This window comes from Delphinapterus leucas, chromosome 5 (assembly GCF_059928025.1).
Source record: "Delphinapterus leucas isolate spDelLeu-1000000601 "Yukka" chromosome 5, BTC_Dleu_Yukka2, whole genome shotgun sequence".
NCBI lineage: Eukaryota > Metazoa > Chordata > Mammalia > Artiodactyla > Monodontidae > Delphinapterus > Delphinapterus leucas.
The window spans coordinates 134,337,924-134,359,901 of record NC_143133.1 but is presented as its reverse complement, the minus strand read 5'-3'; the positions used below and the strand labels follow the sequence as shown (position 1 = coordinate 134,359,901).

Genomic DNA, 21,978 nt, shown 5'->3' with positions numbered 1-21,978 from the left:
ATGGAAGAAAAATGTGATTTCTCTCCTTGAGTTACTTACGAAATCACTGAGTAGACAAACAGATGTGAAATCCAGAGCAAGTTAAGACCGTGTGATTCAATGCCAGAGAGTGGACGCGGGGAGTCCTGTTGAGGGGTGCAGGGGCGTGAGGACCCAGGCTGGGTCACTGAAGAACTGGAAGACTTAGCAGGCAGCCCGGAAGACATTCTGGGCACAGCCCGAGTAACAGGTGGGCGACCTCCCTGCCCAGAGCAGGGAGTTCTTCTGAGGGCGCCCTGGAGGGGAGCGTGTGCACGTGACGGTGGGCCCAGACGGGAGCTTCCAGGATGGCAAGAGACAAGTCTGAGCCTGAGCGTTGGGGTGTCTGTGCTGGAGTAGGGTCCTGGGTTGGTGAGGGAAGTGGTGCGGCGAGGGTTTGGGGGACGTGGTTACATGGAGGTGGTGGTGTAGGGAAGCAGCAGAAGGCTCCCGACAAGCGGTGGGCGTGGCACTTCGTGTTCCACGCTCATTTTTCTCACAGAAACTCTCAGCCAAGTACGATCATACTTTGCAGACGTAGACCCTGAGGCCTAGGTGAATGGTCACTGAGGCCCCAGGGCTAGTAAGTGATGGAGGTGACAGTTAAGCCCAATCGTGCCCAACTTCGGAGCCTTGGCTCCTTGGTGAAATATCAGATCCAAGCTCTAAGGATGGAGCTGGAGGGACTGGGCTTCTAGTAGGTGTTTGAATCATTCAGTCTTAACGTTTTACAGCATTTGGTAAAGTACCTAATTTCTCAAAAGCACTGCGCCATGTATGTTGTTGCTGATAAGTGTCTGTATTTGTGTGTACGTGAAGTGTATTTGTGTGTACCCTGGTGTGTATGTGAAGTTGATAAAATCATGAACTTAAGAGACCCGCCTGACAGATTTCACTGTCAATTACTTCTACAGTTAAGATATGGCTCATAAGGAAAAGTAGTAAGAAGCAGCATCATATAATTCAGTGTTTCCTTTGTTTATTGTGGTTCTCTATATGCCTTAAAGAGCCTTTGGACTTCCCTGGTGGCCCAGTGGTTAAGAATCCGCCTGCCAATGGAGGGGACACGGGTTCGAGCCCTGGTCCGGGAAGATCCCACATGCCGCGGAGCAACTAAGCCCGTGTGCCGTGGCCGCTGAGCCTGCGCTCTAGAGCCCGCGAGCCACAACTGCTGAGCCCGCAAGCCACAACTACTGAAGCCCGCGCGCCTAGAGCCCGTGCTTCGCAACAAGAGAAGCCACCACAGTGAGAAGCCCGCGCACCGCAACAAAGAGTAGCCCCCGCTCGCCACAACTAGAGAAAGCCCACGTGCAGCAACGAAGACCCAATGCAGCCAAAAGTAAAAATAAAATAAAATAAATAAATCTATTTTAAAAAGTAGAGCCTTCTCTAAGAGGAATTTTCCATTGAATACCAGGCAGGGCGGAGGGCGTGTGTGGGTGAGTGTTCCTTTGATAATCCAGGCATGGTCTTCTGGATCATGGAGTTTTTTAAATTCTAAAAGCTTAGACATTGACTAATCCGCCACACCATGATACGGTTAAACTGCCCTGTCTTTCGTGGGCTTGTGTTTCTTTTGGGAAGATATGTATCAGAAATCTCCATAATCGCCAGGACTTAAGCTTCAGTTCTCTGACCTTAGAGAAGTTTAAACCACATCAGAGCTGGGCAGGCAGTCACCCTGGTGCCCCTTAGATTATAACTTAATCTAAGTTATAGACATATTTTATCTCTCTCCAGGATTCATTTCTTTTTCTTGACTGTTTACATTTTTTATCTCTCTCCAGGATTCATTTCTTTTTCTTGACTGTTTACATTTCCCTCTATTTCCATTTTCCTTTTAAAAGTGTTTATTCTTCAGGAAATAAGTAACTACTAGATGGTGTGCTTAGAGGCAATTGGGGTGTGTTCAGGTAATTACTTGTTGGATATTTAGGAGTCCGAGGACGTGTAATCCTTTTTTCTTTAATCTCATTGAAGTAGAGTTGATTTACAGTGTTGTTAATTTCTTCTGTGCAGCACAGTGACTCAGCTGCACACATATATTCTTTTTCATACTCTCGTCCATTGTGGTTTGTCACAGGACACTGAGTATCGTGCCCTGTGTAATTCCTTTTTAAGGTGCTCCGCTGACAGCTCTCCGTGGTTCTCTGTGTCCCTGGAGCCTGCACACGTGGGGGCACCATGCTGTGTTCGGGCTGCACGTGCTTCCCTGCCCTGTCACCGCTGTGCTTGACCTGGTCCATCTTAAGTTTGTCCCCTTTCTCGAGGGCCCGGTCCTGGGCTAGGAGCTAGCTGAGAGTCCAGGGAGAGAAGAGTCAGCCCCTCCTTCAGGGGCTGGGCTCTCGACCCCCTGTCCGTTTGTCCCAACCTTCAGACCTAGCCTTCCTGTGTGCTACGTCTGTGCTCAGGTTTCCACTGGTGATTTAAAAATGGCTTAGCTCACTTCCTTTCTTTCACAGTTCTCTGACCCATTTCGTTCTTCCTCGTAAGATACCTGAGCCAACCCCTCTGTCCCTCCTCTGCTGTTACTACCCCTGGGTCTGCAGCCTCCTGGGCTCACTGGGACCTGGGCAGCCTTCCATGCATCGCTTCCCCAGTGAGCCTCGCTGCCCTCGTGCCAGTGGCTCACTTCCGAAGGCGGAGCTCTGTGTGTGGTTATGGGGCCCCATAAGCTGCTGTCTGTGTGCTTTCCTCGGGTCCACACACTGCTCCCTTCCCTGTCACGATGCTGGGGAAGTCATTTAGGAAATTGTGCTGAGTTGGAAACTAGGGCCCAAATTATCTACTGCAGACAATTAATCCAACAAAAGCTAGATTTTTACCCCAGCCCTTCTCAGCCTGCTGGCCCCCTGCTCACAGGGAAATCTCAGGGGAGGAGCATCTGACTGGCCTGGCTTGGGTCCTTTTACCACACCTTGCTAGAGGGAGGTGAGTGAAATCCAGGTGAAAGGGGATTGGCATGCATTCCACTCACCGTACGTACGTTGGCCTCTGGTATTTAATGATTATATATATACTTTCGGAACGCAAGTCCGTTGAAGAAAAGGTCTCACTGTAGATCCGTTGTGTGCTATACCCAGCACACTGTGAATTTCTGATAAATGCAAAGCACTGAAGGAACTTGAGCTCAAAATACAAATCTTTTAAATTTCCAAATTTCCATTTCCTTTGGTCATAAGGACCAGGTACACCAATGGCAAGTCATCGTCCTCTTGCTGTGAATTTATGACATACGGATTGAGCAAGGACTTGCAGGAACTTGTAAAGGGAAGTCATTGCAGCCCGGTCGTTACTTTCTACTTTGGAGAGTGTGCGAGAAGCGTAGGACAGAGGGGTCATAAAAACCTGTGGGTGAGAGTGGGAATTTAAGGTCATTGTGTGTGTGTGCATTTCGACTGTTCAGTAGCAAGTCTTAAAGAATGAGAGCCATCCTTGGGAAACTGGGCTTCATTCATTCAGGAATCTGCTTTGCCATATTCTTTCTCACGCTTAACCTGTGCTTAAATAAATGTTGGGCCACTAGACTTTGCCTGATTTGCTCTTCTTTTCAATGGGAAAAATATTCTAAAACGTGAAAGTTTCCATCCTGGATATAGTTGAGGAAAAAAATGTTGGTCTCACCAAAGTTCTCATTCAGTCACTTCCCCATCTGTGACAAAGAACACAAAGACTGAGTGGAAAAGCCCCCAAGGAGGGAGCCAGATCGCCTGGTGAAAGTACAGCGTGACAGCAAACAGCTGGGTTTCTATCATCGGCCTTCCCACTACTAGTGTTAAGTCTCAAAAATCTCGGGTCTCGGTCACCCGAGACAAGGTCGTGTATCTGTGTGGGTTCTTTGCTGCAAGCAGCAGAAACCGACTCTTGTTAATATAGCCGGAAGGGACTTCACTGGAGGGATGTTAGGGATTCTTAGAAATGGTCAGGAGACCGAAGAACTAGGGTTGGGGCCGGCAGGAAACAAGGCACCTGTGGAAGTGCAGGAACCAAGAATCGCTGTGGGTATTCGTGGCGGCTTTTGTCAAGCCGGAGTGCGGTGACCCCAGCTGCTCCCGGCCTCCTGGCCGCCTGCTCCAGGCAGGCGGCCGGGAGGGAGAGTCTGATTGGCCCAGCTTGGGCCCTGTTCCCACCCTGTGACGGAGGGAGGGGCCTCCAGGATTTTCCCGGGAAAGGTCCTTCTCCAGAGGGGAATCAGGACGAACCTAGCGCGAGGAACTATGGCCCAGCAGCCAAAGCAGCGAAGGGCCACCACAGGGCAGCGGAAGGAACCGCGTGACAGGAGGAGGCCACGCCCGCTGTGCCTTCAGTGACTGAGGCTCAGAAAGGTGTGCTCGCGGACGCCGGCTTCGAGGCGCGTTGCGTCTGTCTCCGGCTCACTGCGTACCTGCCCACCCCCTCCTCTCTCCTAGTTTGGGGCTGGAGGGAAGTCTGTTGTGCCCTTGATTTGCACACGTGTGGGATCCTGAACACGTGTGTCAGGAGCTAGTGGTGAAGCAGTTATACTGTGATCAGTTTTGAGAAATTCAATTTTTTAGGCCGTTTTGTTTTTAATTAATTTTTTGGGAGTATAGTTGATTTACAATGTTATGTTAGTTTCTGCTGTGCAGCAAAGTGAATCAGTTATACGTATACATAGATCCACTCTTTTTAGATTCTTTTCCCATACAGGTCATTACAGAGCATTGAATAGAGTTCCCTGTGCTATAGGTACTTATTAGTTATCTATTTTATATGTAGCAGTGTATATATGTATCCCAGTCTCCCAATGTATCCCTCCCCCTTCCCCCCCCACCATAACCATAAGTTTGTTTTCTACATCTGTGACTCTATTTCTGTTTTGTAAATAAGTTCATTTGTACCGTTTTTTTGTATTCCACATATAAGCGATATCATACAATATTTGTCTTTCTCTGTCTGACTTACTTCACTCTGTATGACAATCTCTGGGTCCATCCATGTTTCTGAAAATGGCATTATTTCATTCTTTTTTATGGCTGAGTAATATTCCATTGTATATGTGTACCACATCTTCTTTATTCATTCCTCTGTCGATGGACACTTAGGTTGCTTCCATGTCCTGGCTATGGTCAGTAGTGCTGCAGTGAACATCAAGGTGCATGCATCCTTCCGAATTATGGTTTTCTCTGGATATATGCCCAAGAGTGGGATTGCTGGGTCATATGGTAGCTCTGTTTTTAGTTTTTAGTTTTTTAGGGAACCTCCATACTGTTCTCCATAGTGGTTGTACCAGTTTACATTCCCACCAACAGTGCAGCAGGGTTCCCTTTCCTCCACACCCTCTCCAGTGTTTATCGTTTGTAGACTTTTTCATGATGGCCATTCCGACCAGTGTGAGGTGATACCTCATTGTAATCTTGATTTGCATTTCTCTAATAATTAGTGATGTTGAGCGCCTTTTCACGTGCCTCTTGTAGGCCGTTTTCCTGGACTGCGTCAGTGTTCACCCTGTTTGCCCCGTGGCACATTTCCTATGTGCTCCGTCCATCACTGCCCAGTTGCTGAGGATTTGGTATTTTAAGTATGTCCGTCAGTAGCCACACTTGTGCCTTTTGGCCTCATCTCGATACACAGCTCTCTAGCCCCGTCTGATTTTAGTTGTCCTGGAGTTGATTTATGCATGTAGCACATGGTTTCTGAATAAATATTGCCTCATGATTAAAGCTATACCTTTCAGGGACTGTTAAGTTACCCTGCCAAACCTTGTGATGGGAAGAATGGCAGCAGACTCCTACACCTTTTTCTGACCGTATCCATGTTAAAAGGAGAGTGCAGAGACTTCCCTGGCGGTCCAGTAGTTAAGACTCCACGCTTCCACTGCAGGGGGCCCGGGTTCCATCCCAGTTCAGGGAGCTAGGATCCCACAAGACTCGTGGGAAAAAAAGAAATAAATAAAAACAAAAAGCATAAAAGGAGAGTGCAGTCTTCCAGAAGGAAATGGGCTTTAATGTCCTGGGATGTAGGGAGATCACAGGCCTTTTTGCTTACCTCTGCATGTTTGATGACGCTTATAGTGTGCCCCCTGGGCGCGGGAAGGAAATAATGACTGGGTGTAGTTTTGTCAAGTTAACATTTAAATGACTGTGGGATGACACCCCAGCTCGGGTCCCGCCATCACCTCTGCCCCTGAGTCTGACGCTGCACAGAAAGTTCTGGACGTTCTGATGTCACCGGAAGCATGGTGAAGAGTTGACCCCGTGTGTCTGTCCCGCAGCACCCCGTGCTCGACGAGCCCATCGCCGAGGCCGTGTGCATCATTGCAGACACGGACAAGTGGAGCGTCCAGGTGGCCACAAGTCAGAGGAAGGCGGTGGACAGCACGAAACTCGGCCAGGACGTCCTGGTCTCAAGCCAGGTGTCCAGCTTGCTTCAGTCCATCCTCCAGCTTTACAGGCTTCACCTCCCCGCCGACTTTGTAAGTATCGTTCTCAGACCATCAGAGAAATGAGCTAAAAAAGCATTTCCGCAGCATCGTGGTTATAAAGTCACGAATTCCTGTGTATTGATTTTAGTCTAACTGGATGTTAGCATCAGTGAAAACAGAGCGTGTGACACAAAACCAGCACACGGGCTGGATTCAGTAGCAATAGTCCTTCTGGAGACAGAGAGCACAGAGTGACACAGTCTTTTTGAACAAGTTACATGGAGAAACAGGTCAGGTATGGGGGCAGGGGTCGAGCATAAAGGGAAATTTAAAATCCTCCTTTGGGGGACTCATTGGTTTTCCCGTCCTCAGGTCAAATGCAAGCCAGCCAGCTTCCGAAGGGACTAGTTCCATCTGTTCAGAGACCATCCTCCCAAAGTTGTTATGGATAAATAGAATATCGTTCGTGTAAACACTTAAAATGCCGAAGCACCATAGCCAAAGGGGATGGTATCAATTGTTGCTTTTCGAATGGGATTTTAAAATCACTTTGATAACGTTACATTAAATACAAACAGTAGACAGACCCCCTAAACTCCAAGAAAATGATCAGCAGCTCTCCCTGAGTCCCTGAAATAATATGCAAAACAAATTCCTGTGCGTGTGTCTGTGTGTCTGTGTGCAGAGAGATCAAGAGAAAATACATTTAGCAAGGAAGGGAGCAAGGTTTCCAGAGCAGAAGCGCAGCTGAAGGGCACGTACAGGGCAGAGCCCCGCGAGTTGGCGGGGCTGCAGCTGGGATGAGCTCACCAGCTTTCTGGACTCCCCCTCCGTCAGCCCCAAACCAAACAGCATCTCCCTTCCAGCCTCCGGCCTCCGCAAAAGATGCAGAGCTATTGACAACCAAGTAGGAGGCTGAATATGAGCCACCTCCCTGGTTGCTCATGGACGGTTTCCCCTGAGCTCTCGTGACCAGATCTGCAGGTGCGCCACACTCCTCGGAAGGTGTCCTTGGAGGAGGTGCTTTGAAACACTGGCCGTCACTTCAGGTGACAGCACAGCGTCACGGGGCGCCACTGGACATCTTGGGGGTCACGTCCGGGCTTTGCCGTTGGTTCGTCGGGCATCTCGGGGGCCGCAGCTTTCTCCTCTGCAAAGTGAAGATGGTACCTAGGCAACAGGCATGTGTGAGAATCCTCCAAGGTGCTGCTTTCTACCTGTCCAAGCTCAGGCGAGATGAGATGCCCTGGCAGCCAGTGGACAGTAGTGGCCAGTCCGTGGGCTTTCAGTGGCCTGGACTCAGACCCAGGCTTCTCTGCTTCTGAATCGTGTGCCTTGTCGAAGCTGGGGCACAGCAGAACCTATCCTGTCTGGTTATAAAAATTAAGTGAGATAATTCAGGTAGAGCACTTGAAGTAGTGTTGGATGTTATACACACTCAGGAAACAGCTACTGTTAGTGTAACTTAGTGAGAACCAGTTGTGTCAACAGTGTTCATGGTTTTAAAGACTGACACCACCTTTTCACTGAAACCTTTATTTGGGCTTTAAACTGTAGGAGGCCTGTTCTCAGGGGTAACACAGAAGGCACCGCCTGTGGCATGTTACAACCTGATGCTTGTTCTACATTTGTAGGCAGTTTTTCCTTCTAGTAGCAACTTGCATCATGCTGATTTAGAGGCCAAAGTCTGCTTTTCTGTAAGGGAAGAGAGATATATTTGATTTTACAGTTTTTTACTGTTATATTTACCAAACTTTTATATTGTATTCTATAATCCATATCTCTTGCTATGTTTGATGCCTTAGTTATCCCAGCAGTAAATTACCACAGTTAATTCTTTTTACTTCATTTAGACGTAAGTTACATATAACTACTTAATAATATGAATGACTTGACAAGATCAGGATCAAAGAACATTTCATCTGCAGTTTAAAATTCTCCTTAAAAGTCACTCGAATGAAACACGTGATTAAAGGCCTGTTAGGACCTTCAGTACGAAAAGAGAAAGTAGGTATTTAAAATTTCAGAAGTTAAAGTTGAAGAAATCCGTCTCAGAAAGGAGGGAGAGGAATCCCAAAACAGTTCAATTTCATAGTCAGGCTTTGAAAAAACTTTCTAAGTGCTCTGATTGCAAGTCCCGTGCACATTTCATATGAACCAATGTTCTGTTTATTTCCGCACTGCAACACACAGTTTTCCTGGGGACTATGAAAACACAGTAAATTCACTATTTTAAAACATAAAGGATTCAACGTAATGTCAGTGTTCTTTTTAATATTTTACAACACTCTTACTAAAACTTTGTATTTGCTCCACAAGGAACTGACACTGAACTGGAGACCTTTCCGCACTTAACTCTGTTTTCCTGGGGGAACATTTTCCCCCAAGAGAATTGGCGAAATCCTCCTTGCTTTGATTATTACTCTTACCCACTTACCAGTTGTGTTTCGTCCACACAACACGATGCACTTAAGATTTTAAGCCAAGGAAAAACGGAAAAGATTGCATCTCGAATGGATACTTTTTCCATGTCACTGATCAGCCCAGGTGGTCGAGATCAACATTTTCAAGTGCATCTGTTAATCTTTTTACCTTGAAAATAGCAGGCATAATGGTCTAGAAGAAAATCATGTCTGATGGAGTGACTCTTGTCGGAGCCATCAGGTGACTTACTGAGCTGCCTGGATCGGTCTCCCTGCCAAATGCAAAATCATTTGCCTCTGGTGCAAGACACGAGTGACTGCTGCTCCCTAAAAACGAAGCTGGACACAGTTCCAAGGGTAGAGATGTTCTGAACAAAATTGCCCTTTCTTCATTGTTACTAGAGACCTAGTTAAAATACACTCTTGACAGCAAAAAAGAAAATGGTTCAGAATAACCTTGTTCCGGTCATTCTTCTGGGAATGAATTGCACCAAAATAATCTGAGATATAGGAAAACAAGAAGAAAGGTGCTCTTTACAGAATTATGTATAATAACAAAAATGCAGATGGCTATGTGATTTTAGTAATGGTAAATTCACGTTCTGAAAAATCAGTCAAAAATTATATTGATAAAGAATTTTTAATAACATGGGAAGAAAGGATTATTGGAAAGTTTTTTGAAAGCAAGAAATAAGTATACTTATAGAATGATTTTAACTATGTAGAAACAAATGCTTTTTTAGAAAGGCCAGAAAATATATATGAAGATCTTAACAGTCACTGGAAAAATTAAACTTTATTGTTTTACAAAAACCTATTCTTTTTTATTTTTTTAAATTTTATATTGGAGTGCAGTTGATTTACAATGTTGTGTTAGTTTCAGGTGTACAGCACGTGGTACACACACGTATCTATTCTTTTTCAGATTCTTTTCCATATAGGTTATCAGAGTACTGAGTAGAGTTCCCTGTGCTTTTCGGTAGGTCCTTGTTGATGACAAAAACCTGTTCTCATCCCTGCTCATGGTAGGGTTTGAGCTGGGTTGTAATTCTTGAAGTATAAGTTAAAGAGATGAGATGACAGTAGCGCACTTAGAAATGGATTGAGGGAATTACGGCTCTTAGACGTTGGCAGAGATCCGAGTTCTTGCCCTCACCATGAGCGTGATTGGCTTTGCAGTGCATCATGCACCTGGAAGACAGACTACAGGAGATGTACCTGAAGAGTAAGATGCTGTCTGAGTATCTTCGTGGACACACGCGCGTGCACGTGAAGGAATTAAGTGTCGTTCTGGGGTGAGTTCTGGGGAGTGCCAGCATCCCCCTGCGGGGGGCTGTCCCCTGCGCTCTACCCACTGACCTGTCCAGCCTCTGGGGCTCCCCAGTGAACGGCATGTTTCTTGTATCTGATACTGGAGTGTCACACCTGGAAACACATGCAGACCTTGAAGCTAGTGGTGCCTTGTGAGTCTTCCCCCTGGATTATTTTATCCTTGAAAGTGAAAAGCGTAATCCTACTCCGTCTGCCCATTTCTCGTCATTTCAGTAAGATGTGAGAGTCACGAGCTGTCACACACGCGGCAGCAGCTGTGTTTTCCTTGCTTTTTCTGGAGGAGGCGGGGAAGGCCGTTCCCCTGGACTTGGGGGCCCGTCTGCACGTCCCGGGGTGACCGTACTCTCCTCCGTTTTATTATGAGCCCATCAGAAGAGGAGGCATGCATGTTATCGATAACGTATATCATTTTCCAGAGGCTTTGCCCTAACTTCTCTGGGGGAAGACATTCTGACTTGTGTTTTACTCTCTGCTTAGTTTTCCACAGAGAAGTAACAAAAAAACATCGTGTAGATGATGCATTGTCTCCCCCCCCCCCCCCGCCACCACTTTGGGGCAAGGAAATACCGTGTATAAAGCGTCAACCCTGAAATTCTCTGTTAAGCCTGCCAACCAAAGTATTATTTCAAGGCTCAGGCCTCTGCATTCCTGTCGGACTTTTCATCTTTCACACCCAGGATATGACTTATACTGTATTGTTTGGCTCTTAGCGTTTCCTGTCACTTTTTTTTTTCTTACATCATTTAAAAAATATTCTCCCCCCCCTTTTTTTTTTTTTTTTTTTAATGGTACGCGGGCCTTTCACTGTTGTGGCCTCTCCCATTGCGGAGCACAGGCTCCGGACGCGCAGGCTCAGTGGCCATGGCTCTACGGGCCCAGCCGCTCCACGGCATGTGGGATCTTCCCGGACCGGGGCACGAACCCGTGTCCCCTGCATCGGCAGGCGGATTCTCAACCACTGCGCCACCAGGGAAGCCCAATATTCTCCCCTTTTGAGGCGTTTGCTTTTGCACTTTTTACTTAGACCTCTTCACCAGCCTCACTGTAGTCCTACCCCATACCCCATCCGGTTGCCGATGCAGGATGTGCAGCTTTTATTTCCAGGACGCTTGCCTGGCCCCTGACTGACAGGTGCCCACCATCAGCACCCCGAGAAGGATGGTGAGGGGGGATTTACCTCCTCGTCGCCAGGCCCCTCAGCGCCTTGTTAGTGGGGGTCCCTCCAGCCCCTCCTTAGCCCCTCCCGTGGTCAGGCCAGCAGCACTAAGGTGCTGGGAGCTCCCTGTCTGCCCTGAAATGAGATCCGGAGGGAGCATTACTGGAGAAGGCATGGAAAACTCCACGAGCTCATGCCAGCTGCCTTTTTAGGTTATATTTTTAATTTTTGGTTTCGGAAATCAAGGGAGAGCATTAGGACATATTTCAAGGACCAAGACTGTCCTGACTTCTCCAGGACGCGGGGCCTTCTGCCCATGCCCACCTGTGACTGTTGGGCACGTGCTCATTGGGGGTCTCGGGCGTGTCAGCCTTGAAGAAATCTCCGGGGTTCTGGAGACGCTGCCACTGTCATGCGTTCCCAGAGACGAACGTGAAGCCGGTGCAGACTCGGGGTGCAGGCCGGGAGGGCTGGCCGGAGGGGGACTCGCACAGAGGCCGCGCAGGGATGCGGGGAACGTAGAGTCACAGGGACAGGCTCCCGTGTCCCCGCCTCGTTCTCTCCGTCATCGGTTCTGGGCACTGACCGGCCAGCCCTGGGGTCCGGCGCCGGGGCCCTTCCCGTAAGTCCTGCTGCTTTAAAGCGACGTCCCCTCCTTTCTCCACCTTCAGGATCGAGTCCAACGACCTGCCCCTGCTGACGGCTGTCGCCAGCACTCACTCCCCGTACGTCGCTCAGATACTCTTATAAGCTGACGCTCAGGACAGCTGCTCCGTGGAAGAAGGATCAGCCGCTCAGCCGAAGGAGGGAGGACAGACGGCCGCTCCCCAGGACCACGAGGCCCGGGCAGGGCAGACGGAGCCGGTCCGGCCGCGCTGGGCCGGGCCAGGCGGCGGTGTGAGCACGTCGGGGCCCAGAAGCGGGGCTGAGACATCTCCGAGTTCCAGCGCGAGCTCCCCAAGCTGGGGAGAGGGGTCCCAGCGTCCTGAGAAGACGGTCAGCGCGGGGACCCCGGGTCAGCGGCCGAGTGAAGCCCGCGCGTGCCACCCTCCGCTCCAGTGGCTGCGGCGTCACCGTCACCGTCACCGTCTGGCGCAAAGCACGGGGGGCCGGGAGCTCCAGGGACCCGCTGCTTCCCCGTCTTGTCCCAGTCTACCGTGTTCGAGGTGCAGCCACGGGTAGGTCAGGGACGGGTCGTTGGTGCGATCGAGGCAGGAATCGGCGCGGCGTCCTCAGCCCGGCCCCGTGTGGTTCCGTGGCAGCTGCGAGCTCGGGCCCGACCCCGCCCGGCTTCTCCAGACGCTTCGCAGCTCTCGGCAGCCTTTCAAGCGGGGCCGTTCACCAAAGTTGGCTCTGTAAGCTGGCGAGTGGTTCTGTGGCTGAACTCCTCCCCGCGGAAGCCACCTTCTTCCTATACTAGTTAATACAAATGACTATTTATACCTTAAAAGGCCCAGCTGTCCGGGTGGGAAATGAAAGCTGCAAGAGTGCAGGATGACTCATGAAAGGAATTCGTTTGAACGTTTGTAAACAATCCAGATATGAGCTGAATTTTTACACTATCATCTCTGTGCCTTCCAATCCCTATGTCCTTTTCAAAACAGCTATCCAGAAATTCACTGCCCCGTAGTATAAAAACCTGCCAAAATGAAGCATTGTTTATTTATGAGCATCGTGTGCTTTTTAGAAATCCTTAATTTTCTGTTGACGTTAACTTTAGTTTACTGACCATCATCCAGGGTAAAGGAAAAGCCTCTTTGGTAAATGGATGGTTGAAAGGCAGGGGGCTAACCCAGTACAGCAGAACTGTTACACCTGCAGATCTTGAGGTCGGTTCGTTGTAATCAGGCTCTGATTTCCTTCTCTTTTATGAATTGATGCTGGTCCTTTCCATGTATAGCCTTTGCACCTCAGAATATGAAACGACTTCCCTTTCAGGAGTTAAGATGACTTCATATTTTCTACCTGATAAAATCCTGATCCCCAAACCCAAGTTACATTCATCTGTGTCTTTACTCTCTGACAAACACACGCGAGTTGTTTGTTTGAAAGAGGAGAGCGGCAGGACCAATGGAGAAACACAGGTGTGTTCTTCCTTTCTTAGGAATAGGTCAGAACTGCAGCCTTCCCCGCTCTTTTTTAATAAATCTTCTTTCTTTCTTGTGGCTGCTCCAGGCGGCTTGTAGCATCTTCGTTCCCCGACCAGGGACTGAACTCAGGCCCTCCGCAGGGAGAGAGCACCGAGCCCTAACCCCTGGACCCCAGGGAATTCCACCCCCCTTTTCTTTTTACGGTGTGAAATGCAGAGAGGCGTGTTGAGGCTCTTAAGATCTTGGATTTGTATCGTATGCCTTTCTCTCATAAAAGTGACGTTGTCCATTCTTTCTACGTTTTCTGTTTCCTCTTGCCTGATGTCTGGCACGAGACGGGTGTTCCGAGTCCTTGGCTCCGTGGCATTGCGGCGGTTGTCACGGACCTCGCCCATGGCCACCCTCTCCCCGTCCGTGCTGAGTGAGGTCACAGCGTCCCCTCTGCACCGGCTTCGAGCACCCGCAGTCTCGGTTCCCTTCTCCTCGCTGACACGTTCTGGGCGCTTCCCCTCCCTCCTCCCCCGACCTTCCAGGGCTTCACAGACAATAACTATGAACAAAAATCAGTGCACGTAGCGGCCGGTGAGCAGTAGACCTGGCCCGGGGGACGCTGAGCTTCAAATGGCCGATTCCAAACTCCACGCATTACAGATGCGGCCCAGCCCCCGGAAGCTGAGGAAACTGGCCTTGCCTCCGCATCTCCTGTCCCCCGCCTCCCCCGGGAGAAGGTGACGGAGGGAGAGCGCTCAGGACCCTGGGCAGCCCCGACCCTCACGGCTGCCGCCTGCACAGCAGACCAGGGATGTGTTGCTGCTCGTTCATAAACCCTCCCCTGGAGGACATCCACCTGTGCTCTCTCCTAAACTCAACCTCCTCCCAAAAGCGGAAAAGAATCTCATGGAACTGTGTTGAGACACACACCGGACCCCACCTGGTGGCTTGGGTCTGTCTTAGCCCAAGAGGCAAGGAAGGGACCCACCCTCGCCCAGGCCCACCTCAAGAAAAGAAACAAAAGTAAAAAAAAAAAAAAAAAAAAATGTACAAATAGAGAAAACTACCTCAGTTGACAGGATTCCACCTTTAGGGTTTCTTCAACTTTGACGTCTTACCTGTTGAGTGCACCTTTTGTAGCATCTTGCTTTTCCACGCAAGCTGGGAGGCAGGATAGAGCGGTGTGTGCCCGCGTGACCGTGATGGGCCTCTCTCTAGCATGTCGCGGTTTTATTTTTCATAGACTGACGGGTGATATGAATGTAAAGATCATTGTGTACGTTTAAACATGACAATGAAAACTTAAAATGTAGCTTCCATACTTGTGCATAATTCCAAAGTATTTTATTTTTATCAGTGTTAAATAGCTTTTTGTATAGGCTTCGATCCATTTTTCTGAAGTGTGCTGTTTTTTAATGAAAGTAACTCCAAACTTTTCACATCCCATGGAACTGCCGTTTACACATCGCAACTTTTTAAACTTTCCATATTTTTCAAAGTTAACTTTTTTCGAGGGATGAAAATCCCTGCCTGCTAAGCGATACTAAACTGTTGTTTAGGCCCTTCTAATTACAGCCTGTAGCGTTTTAGGTTCCTCACTAGAGTTGGTTGTACATAAAAATAAAGAATATAAAGTGACCCCACGGTTCTTTTAAATATCTGGATTTTTCCACTAACACATACTTTTGAAAGTATTTTGTTCATGCATATTTTCACCAATAAACTGAAAAAGCCTTTAGCTTCTCGGTAAATGTGAACCATTTGTTTTCTCTTGTGCTTTGGCAGAGGGGACCTTTTAATATACTGTTTGCCTAAATCAAGCAGCCCCCTCTGAATGTTAATTTTTAAATGTCCATCTTTGGTGAACCGTGTATCTTGAAAGCAAGATTGCAATATGCTTAAATTTAAGTGGTTTAAAAAGGAGAAAATTCTGGGATTGATTTGTTACTACTGAAGCTCCATTAAGACAAATTGGTAGGACTTGATGTTTTTGATCAGTTAAATAGGTATCAATGGCAATGTATGGAAATTTTTTTTTTCAAACTTGTTCACGTATTATTTTGACCCATTCTTATGTGGCATTTGGTGCAATAAACCTTCTGAATTTATCTTGAACATTTTCCTGGTACTGCCTATGATGTGTTTGTTACGTTTAATCAGACTTAGACGTCTCATTTCCGGTAATTCATGCTGACACAAGCCCACTGTGTATGTCAGTGACTCTCAGCGGGGCTGTTTGGGAAACGTAGGGCCTCTTTGGTGAGCATGGTGGTGGGCAGGGGCTCCTGGCACAGGGTGGGCAGGGGCTGAGGGGGATAGGAGAACATCTTGTCACGTGCAGGGCACCCCGGAATGAGGCGTTATCCCACCTCCCGTGTGACTCACAAATATCCTGCTGACATTCAGGTGGGTGAAAGCCTTAGTTTATAATGAGCTAAGCTGAGAATTTAATTTTGCGTTACATACAAGCACAACGCATTTCTCTCATGAGCTTACTATACGCTGAATTTTCCAGGAATGCCACTGTTGTATATAAACTGAGGCGAGGTTTTACTTTGTAAGGTTGAGGATTTCAGCAAGAACTGACATGCATTTGGAAAAGCCTATTTACCCGTAGCTGTGCTCCTCATGAAGTCTGTCACCAGCACAGTGTTCCGTATCATCTCTGCTTGTAGCGGCTGCCTTCGTGGAGATTCCATCCAGGAGTGAGTATCTGCTTTGTTCATTATATTTTCTAATCTACTAGTGCCCCAATGTCTGTGTATTAAAGTATATGTTAATATAAGTTGTCAAACAGTACAACTAGGGCATTATAGTGGTTTGTTATAAGTTATGTGTGTAAGGTTATTCTGTTGATGAATCTTGTGAATTTTATTTTAGGAAAATAAAGGGCATTAGAAAATATTTGCTATGAAATGTATCACTGATACATACGGCCTCAGGAAACATATGCTATGAGGTGTAACTTTTGTAGCTACATAAGACCATACTGAATCCTGTTGTTTGCAGAATACAGGAAGGAGTAATATTAGGTATTGCTAAATCCTTTTTGGATTAAAGGTAAATTTCAAGTGTTTTTCATGTTCCCTTTAAAATCACGCCATTGAGAAAGCCCTGACACACACATACACACACACACACACACACACACACACACACACACACCACATTGCTTCTTGGTTCTGTCGGATGCCTGATATATGTCACCTCATTTGATCCTCACACCTGGATGAGGTGGGTATTATGACAGCTAATCTGATGTGTCACCTTGGTTAGGCCACGGTACCCAGATACCTGGTCTAACGCCCGTGTGACGTTGCCGTGAAGGCTTTTTAGATGACAGCAACACAGATGAGTCGGCTTTGAGTAAAGCACGTTACCCTCCATACGGTGGGGCGTCTCCCCGGTCAGTTAAAGGACTTCAGAGAAAACAGACTGAGATCCCCTGAAGAAGAGGAAATTCGGCCTCCCCACGGCCTTCACACTCGTGCCTGGGTCTCCAGCCTGCTGGCCTATGTGCAGATTTGGGGTCTGCCAGCCTCCACAGCCATGTGAGCCAATTCCTTAAGAGAAGGCTATCCATCTGTCTGTCTCTATGCATCTGTCCATCCATCCACCACCCATCCATCCATGCATTTGTCCCTTCATTCATTCATGTCTATCTATCTCTCCATCAATCCACCCACCCATCCATCCATCCACCCACCCACCCACCCATCCATTTGTCCCTTTATCCATTTCATCTATCTCTCCATCCATCCATCCATCCGTCCCTTTACCCATCCATTTGTCCCTTTATCCATTCATCTGTCTGTCTCTCCATCCATCCATCCATCCATCCATCCTGTCGGTTCTGTTTCCCTGGAGAACCCTGACTAACATAGGTACTTAAGATATCGGTCCAATGACATCCATGAGGACCCAACGAAGCAGTTGGGAGTCAGAATATTGTCACACCAGGTTATTGGAGGTTGACTTTAAAGCAAAGATCTTTAACATAGTGAAGAGTACAGACTTCAGAGGTTCCACTTAGATAAGTCACATAGTCTCTGAACATGGGATGCAAAGAGGGTGCTGCAGAACGGGAAGAGCCTAAATTAGGACAACCGCTGAGACAGCAGAGGAGGAGGTACCAGCTCATTCGTGGTGGGAGAGAGGAGATTAATCCCCACTGCTGTGCCTCGCCCTCTGTGTTCTTGGGGACCTCAGGCCAGCAGTCATCGTCCCTTTCTCTCACCTTCAAGCACTCAGTCTACCGACCTTCCTCCTAGGCCCCTGCCTCCACCCCTCACCTCACAAGGTCAGGTCCATCAGCCTCCCCTGGCTCCTCCCATGGTTACTGAGGTCTTTCCCCACATCAGTCGGCACCCAGAGCTGCTGAACTTGCACTCTTTGGGTGCCAAGTGCATCACCTGCTCTCCTTGCTCTTTCCTTCTTTCAGTCCTTCCTCATTCTCACCCGAGTTACCAAAGTGCCCTCCAAACTCACCTCCCTTTTGTAGCAACACTTCTCACCAATCTTCCTCCAGGCTGATGTCTAACTAACCTTCCCAAAATGAAAGTTTAATCCTGTCACTTTTGTTTAAAAGTTGGCCCAGGAAAATCCAAGCTCCTCAGCACCTGAGCCCCCTCCTCTGGCCTCAGCACCGGACACCCACCTCTGCAGGCTGCTGGTTACCTAAAGGCGCGAGCTGATCACTGCCTGTGCCCTGTCAATCCTTCGTCCTGGTTTCCCACTCCCTTCTGCTCCATCAAGGCCCCCCCGTTCTGGCTCAAAATGCAGCTCGGGGCAAATCCTCCAGCGCCTTGCTACTCGGCATCCCTGGATCAACCAGAGCCGCCTCACCCGGGAGCTTGACGGATGTGCAGAATCTCAAACCCTGTCCCAGACCGACTGAACCAGGATCTCACCTTAGTACGATCCCCAGATGACACATATGCACATTAAAATCTTGAGAATCACTACTCCCACACCCAGTGTGAGTGAGTGAGTGGGTGAGGGAAAGAACATATCAGTTACTGAGATTATGTCCATGTTTTGGAAGCAAGGGGGGCAATGAAGATATTTGCAACAAAGAAATGAAATAGAAATGGATCACGATGTTGAAACTGCCTCATATACACATAAATTTCACGACACTTAAGTAGCTATTATTTATGTGGAGAAAAAAAGGTCAACCCAAAGAAGGGAAAACAAATGTAATAGAAGATAGAACTTCAGAGACATTTTGTGACTTAAAAGAAGAAATTTGGGGAAATGTAGAAAAACAGTTTCGAAATTTGCCCAATTGATTTCCAAAATCATTTCTAAGAGCATTTTGGGTAATGTATACAAGAATTATACATACTGTTAAATACCATAAATTGCACTTCTAGAAAGTTTTAGAAACTTTTAGAAATTAATCTCTAAACTTAGGTTTATAAGAATAAATCCAAACTCAACAACGTGAATATAAAATATCCCCATTTTCAACTATCTATCTTGATGAGAAAGCATTGTGATATTGTGGGTTGGATTATGTGTTTAAAATTTTCCCCAAACCCCCCAATACCATTGGCAAAGTTTTGTTTTTCCAAGGCTGCTTCCAGTGCATGGTTCTGATTCTCGCAGCATGAGGATGGCAGATGGGCTGCGTCTCAGGTGAGTACAGTAACAGGAGCCACGCACAGGTGGCTGGTGTGACGCTTATGCTGGAAGCTTGAATTTATCATTTGCTCCGAGTTATCTTCCCCGAAGAGAATTTATGTAAAGTAGGGGGGAGGGCTTGAGTACTTAGTGAAGTGTCAGCCACGAGAACCCTGTGGGATGATCCAAAGGATGGACTTGGGGAACAAGTTTCTAAGGTATCTCTGGAATTAAGTAGAAAGCCGGTGCACGGGTGCGGCGCGCTGCGGGGCGGCCGACGCAGGCAGAAGCGGGCGTCCCGGGGACGTCCGGTCGGCGCCGCGCGGAGCGGGCAGCGGGATTGGCTGCGGCACTCGCGTGTCAGGGGGTTGCTAGGCTTCGGTCGCGCGCCCCGCCCTCGCGCTCCCTCACCGCCCGGTACGCGCTCGCGCCGAGGCTGCGGTGCGGCGCTAGAGCTCCTCGGTTTAAAAAAAAAAAAAAAAAAAAAAAAAAGCCTAAGCTGATAAAAAAGTTTATTTTGAATGATACGGTATTTTGTTTCTCTCTGAAAGGGAAGAGGTGTAACCAAGTGATCAGTTACCCTCACCAATGATGAGTTAAACTCACGTCAAGTGCCTCTTTGATGTGATACCCTGAGGATGACACGGCATCACTCACCTTGGGATTCCTGCGCAAAACACATCACCCGAGGAAATAGCAGGTAAACCTGAATTAAGAGGTATTCTACAGAACTGGTCTGAATTGTTCAAGAATGTCAGTGTCATGAAAGACCAGGACTGAGGAGCTGTTCCTAATTGAAGGAGACTAGTGAGGTTTGAGGACTAAACGTAATACCTGGTCCTGGATAGGACCCTGGATCAGGGAAAATGACAAAGGACATCGCTGGGTCAATTAATAAAATTTGCTTATAAACTATAGATAAGGTAATATTGTATCAGTGCTAAATTTCCTGGATCTTATCATTGTACCATGGTTAGGTGCGAGAACGTCCTTGTTCTTAGGCAATGCACCATGAATATTTAGGGGTAAAGCAAAACCACGTCTGCAACTTACCTTCAAATGGTTCAGTAAAAACCAGTGTGTGTCTGTGTGTGTGTGCGCGCGCGCGTGTGTGTAGAAATAACGCATTAGAATAAAATGAACTGATGATTCTGAGTGAGGAGTCTGTCAGTTCACTTAGTACTGTTCTTGTGCTCCTGTAAATTTGGAGTCATTTCAAAATCAGCCTTTTAACAGATTTTTTTTTAATGCACAAAGACATCTCAATTGGATTTAGTGAATGAGAGATAGTAGGAGGAATTTGGGACGGTTTAATCCATGATCTCTCTAATCCTACACAAAATTAGTTCAGGTGGAAAATAATCCAAGACTCCTTCACACACACTGCAATAAATCTCACGTGGACCCAGCTCAAAATTCAGACCACATAGGAATGTCAGCAGCTGAACGCTACCTTCTTCAATACAGAGCATCCCTGGGGCAGGACCTACCAAGGAGGACGTCCACGGCTCCTCGCAGAGTGTTTCAGATGGATATACAGTTAACTGTCAAACAGACATCTCCTGATGAACAGATCTCTGGCGACAGAGGGTAAGCAATGTTCTAGGGCAGTGGCAAGGTTCTCCAGCGGAGCAAGGAGCCTCTCTCCATGTAGGGAACAGGAGCCTCTAAGTGTATTCCCTTTTCTATCACGGAAGCTTGTTGTCACACTCAATATTGAAACGCTGGATGACTACAGAGTGGATTCGCTGTGGCATTATGCAGAAGGACCTCAGGAAATAGTTGTCCATTTGAATACATGCTTACACACTCTTTACTTGAGTCTCATGATAACTCTACAAAATATTCAGGACAGATACTAACATCCCCATTTTACTAATGGAAAAACCCACATCGGGAAATATGCAACTTGTTCAAGATTCCATAGATAGTAATGGGGAAAAAAACCTTGAATTTGAACTGGTATATTCTTACTCTGCTAGGCAGTCTGTGGGGTGTTTTTTTTTTTAATACATTTATTTACTTATTTATTTATATTTTTGGCTGCGTTGGGTCTTCATTGCTGCGCACGGGCTTTCTCTAGTTGCGGCGAGTGGGGGCTGCTCTTTGTTGCAGTGCGCGGGCTTCTCACTACGGTGGCTTCTCTTGTTGCAGAGCACGGGCTCTAGGTGCGTGGGCCTCCGTAGTTGTGGCACGTGGGGTCAGTAGTTGTGACTCGCGGGCTCAGTAGTTGTGGCTTGCGGGCTCAGTAGTTGTGGTTCGTGGGCTCTAGAGCACAGGCTCAGCAGTTGTGGCACACGGGCTTAGTTGCTTCGTGGCATGTGGGATCTTCCCGGACCAGGGCTCCAACCCGTGTCCCCTGCATTGGTGGGCAGATTCTTAACCACTGCGCCACCAGGGAAGCCCAGTCTGTGGGGTTTTAAGAAGCGTTATAGAGTTAACTCCATCTCACAGACTGCGAGTTTTCTCAGGTTTTGGAAACTGAGCAGATGGCTGTGCTCTCCAGGTTAAACCATGTGGTAAATAAGCAGTTCTAAGGACTGAGCCCCACACCTCCTGTTTTCTGTAGCTATAAAATGGGAATAATACCCACCCAGTCCCTATACGGACATCACTGTGGAAATGCAATATGAGTTACAAAACGTTCTGATAGGTTGAAAGGAGCTATAAAACTCATTATTCATAGTACTGCTATTAAGGAGCGTTCTCTAACGCACACGTTAAGACAGCTTGACTTTTTCTATGATTCCGAAAAGCAAATGATTGTACCTCCTGCTCTTTTGGTAGCTTTGACAGCTTAGGCGGTCTGGAAACTCTTGGCAATGCTACCTGGCTCTGCCGGAGGAGGACGGCCCGTTTGGAGTTCCTTTGATTGGTGTCCTCATAATCACCCATATGCCAGGCAATGAAACCACGACTGAAGCTTCCTTCTGCGTCCATAACAGAAGGATTCGGCTGCCT

The 21,978-nt window shown here is 47.7% G+C and overlaps 2 protein-coding genes across 13 annotated transcripts in view; one reads left to right on the top strand and one right to left on the bottom strand.

Annotated features, from left to right (window-relative positions):
• Positions 1-15,507, top strand: part of FNIP2 (folliculin interacting protein 2) — a 126,154-nt gene extending 110,647 nt beyond the window's left edge. For 6 of the 9 annotated variants that reach the window (XM_022582256.2, XM_022582253.3, XM_089911334.1 and 3 more), the window contains 3 exons: positions 6,251-6,451; positions 10,003-10,118; positions 11,983-15,507. In XM_022582256.2, coding sequence (XP_022437964.2) covers positions 6,251-6,451; positions 10,003-10,118; positions 11,983-12,061 — 396 coding nt within the window. In that variant the 3' untranslated portion in view covers positions 12,062-15,507. The other 3 variants (XM_089911329.1, XM_089911333.1, XM_089911332.1) reach the window with 3 other exon arrangements.
• The window catches only part of SPMIP2 (sperm microtubule inner protein 2), a 160,770-nt gene continuing 142,840 nt past the window's right edge, over positions 4,049-21,978 (bottom strand). Inside the window, exons 4-5 of one of the 4 annotated variants that reach the window (XM_089911344.1) lie at positions 21,787-21,976; positions 4,049-8,095 (exon numbers count right to left, since the gene is read on the bottom strand). In XM_089911344.1, the coding sequence (XP_089767470.1) occupies positions 8,048-8,095; positions 21,787-21,976 (238 nt within the window). In that variant the 3' untranslated portion in view covers positions 4,049-8,047. Of the gene's footprint in view, positions 8,096-21,786; positions 21,977-21,978 lie in introns of those variants that run through there. The other 3 variants (XM_089911342.1, XM_089911339.1, XM_089911341.1) reach the window with 3 other exon arrangements.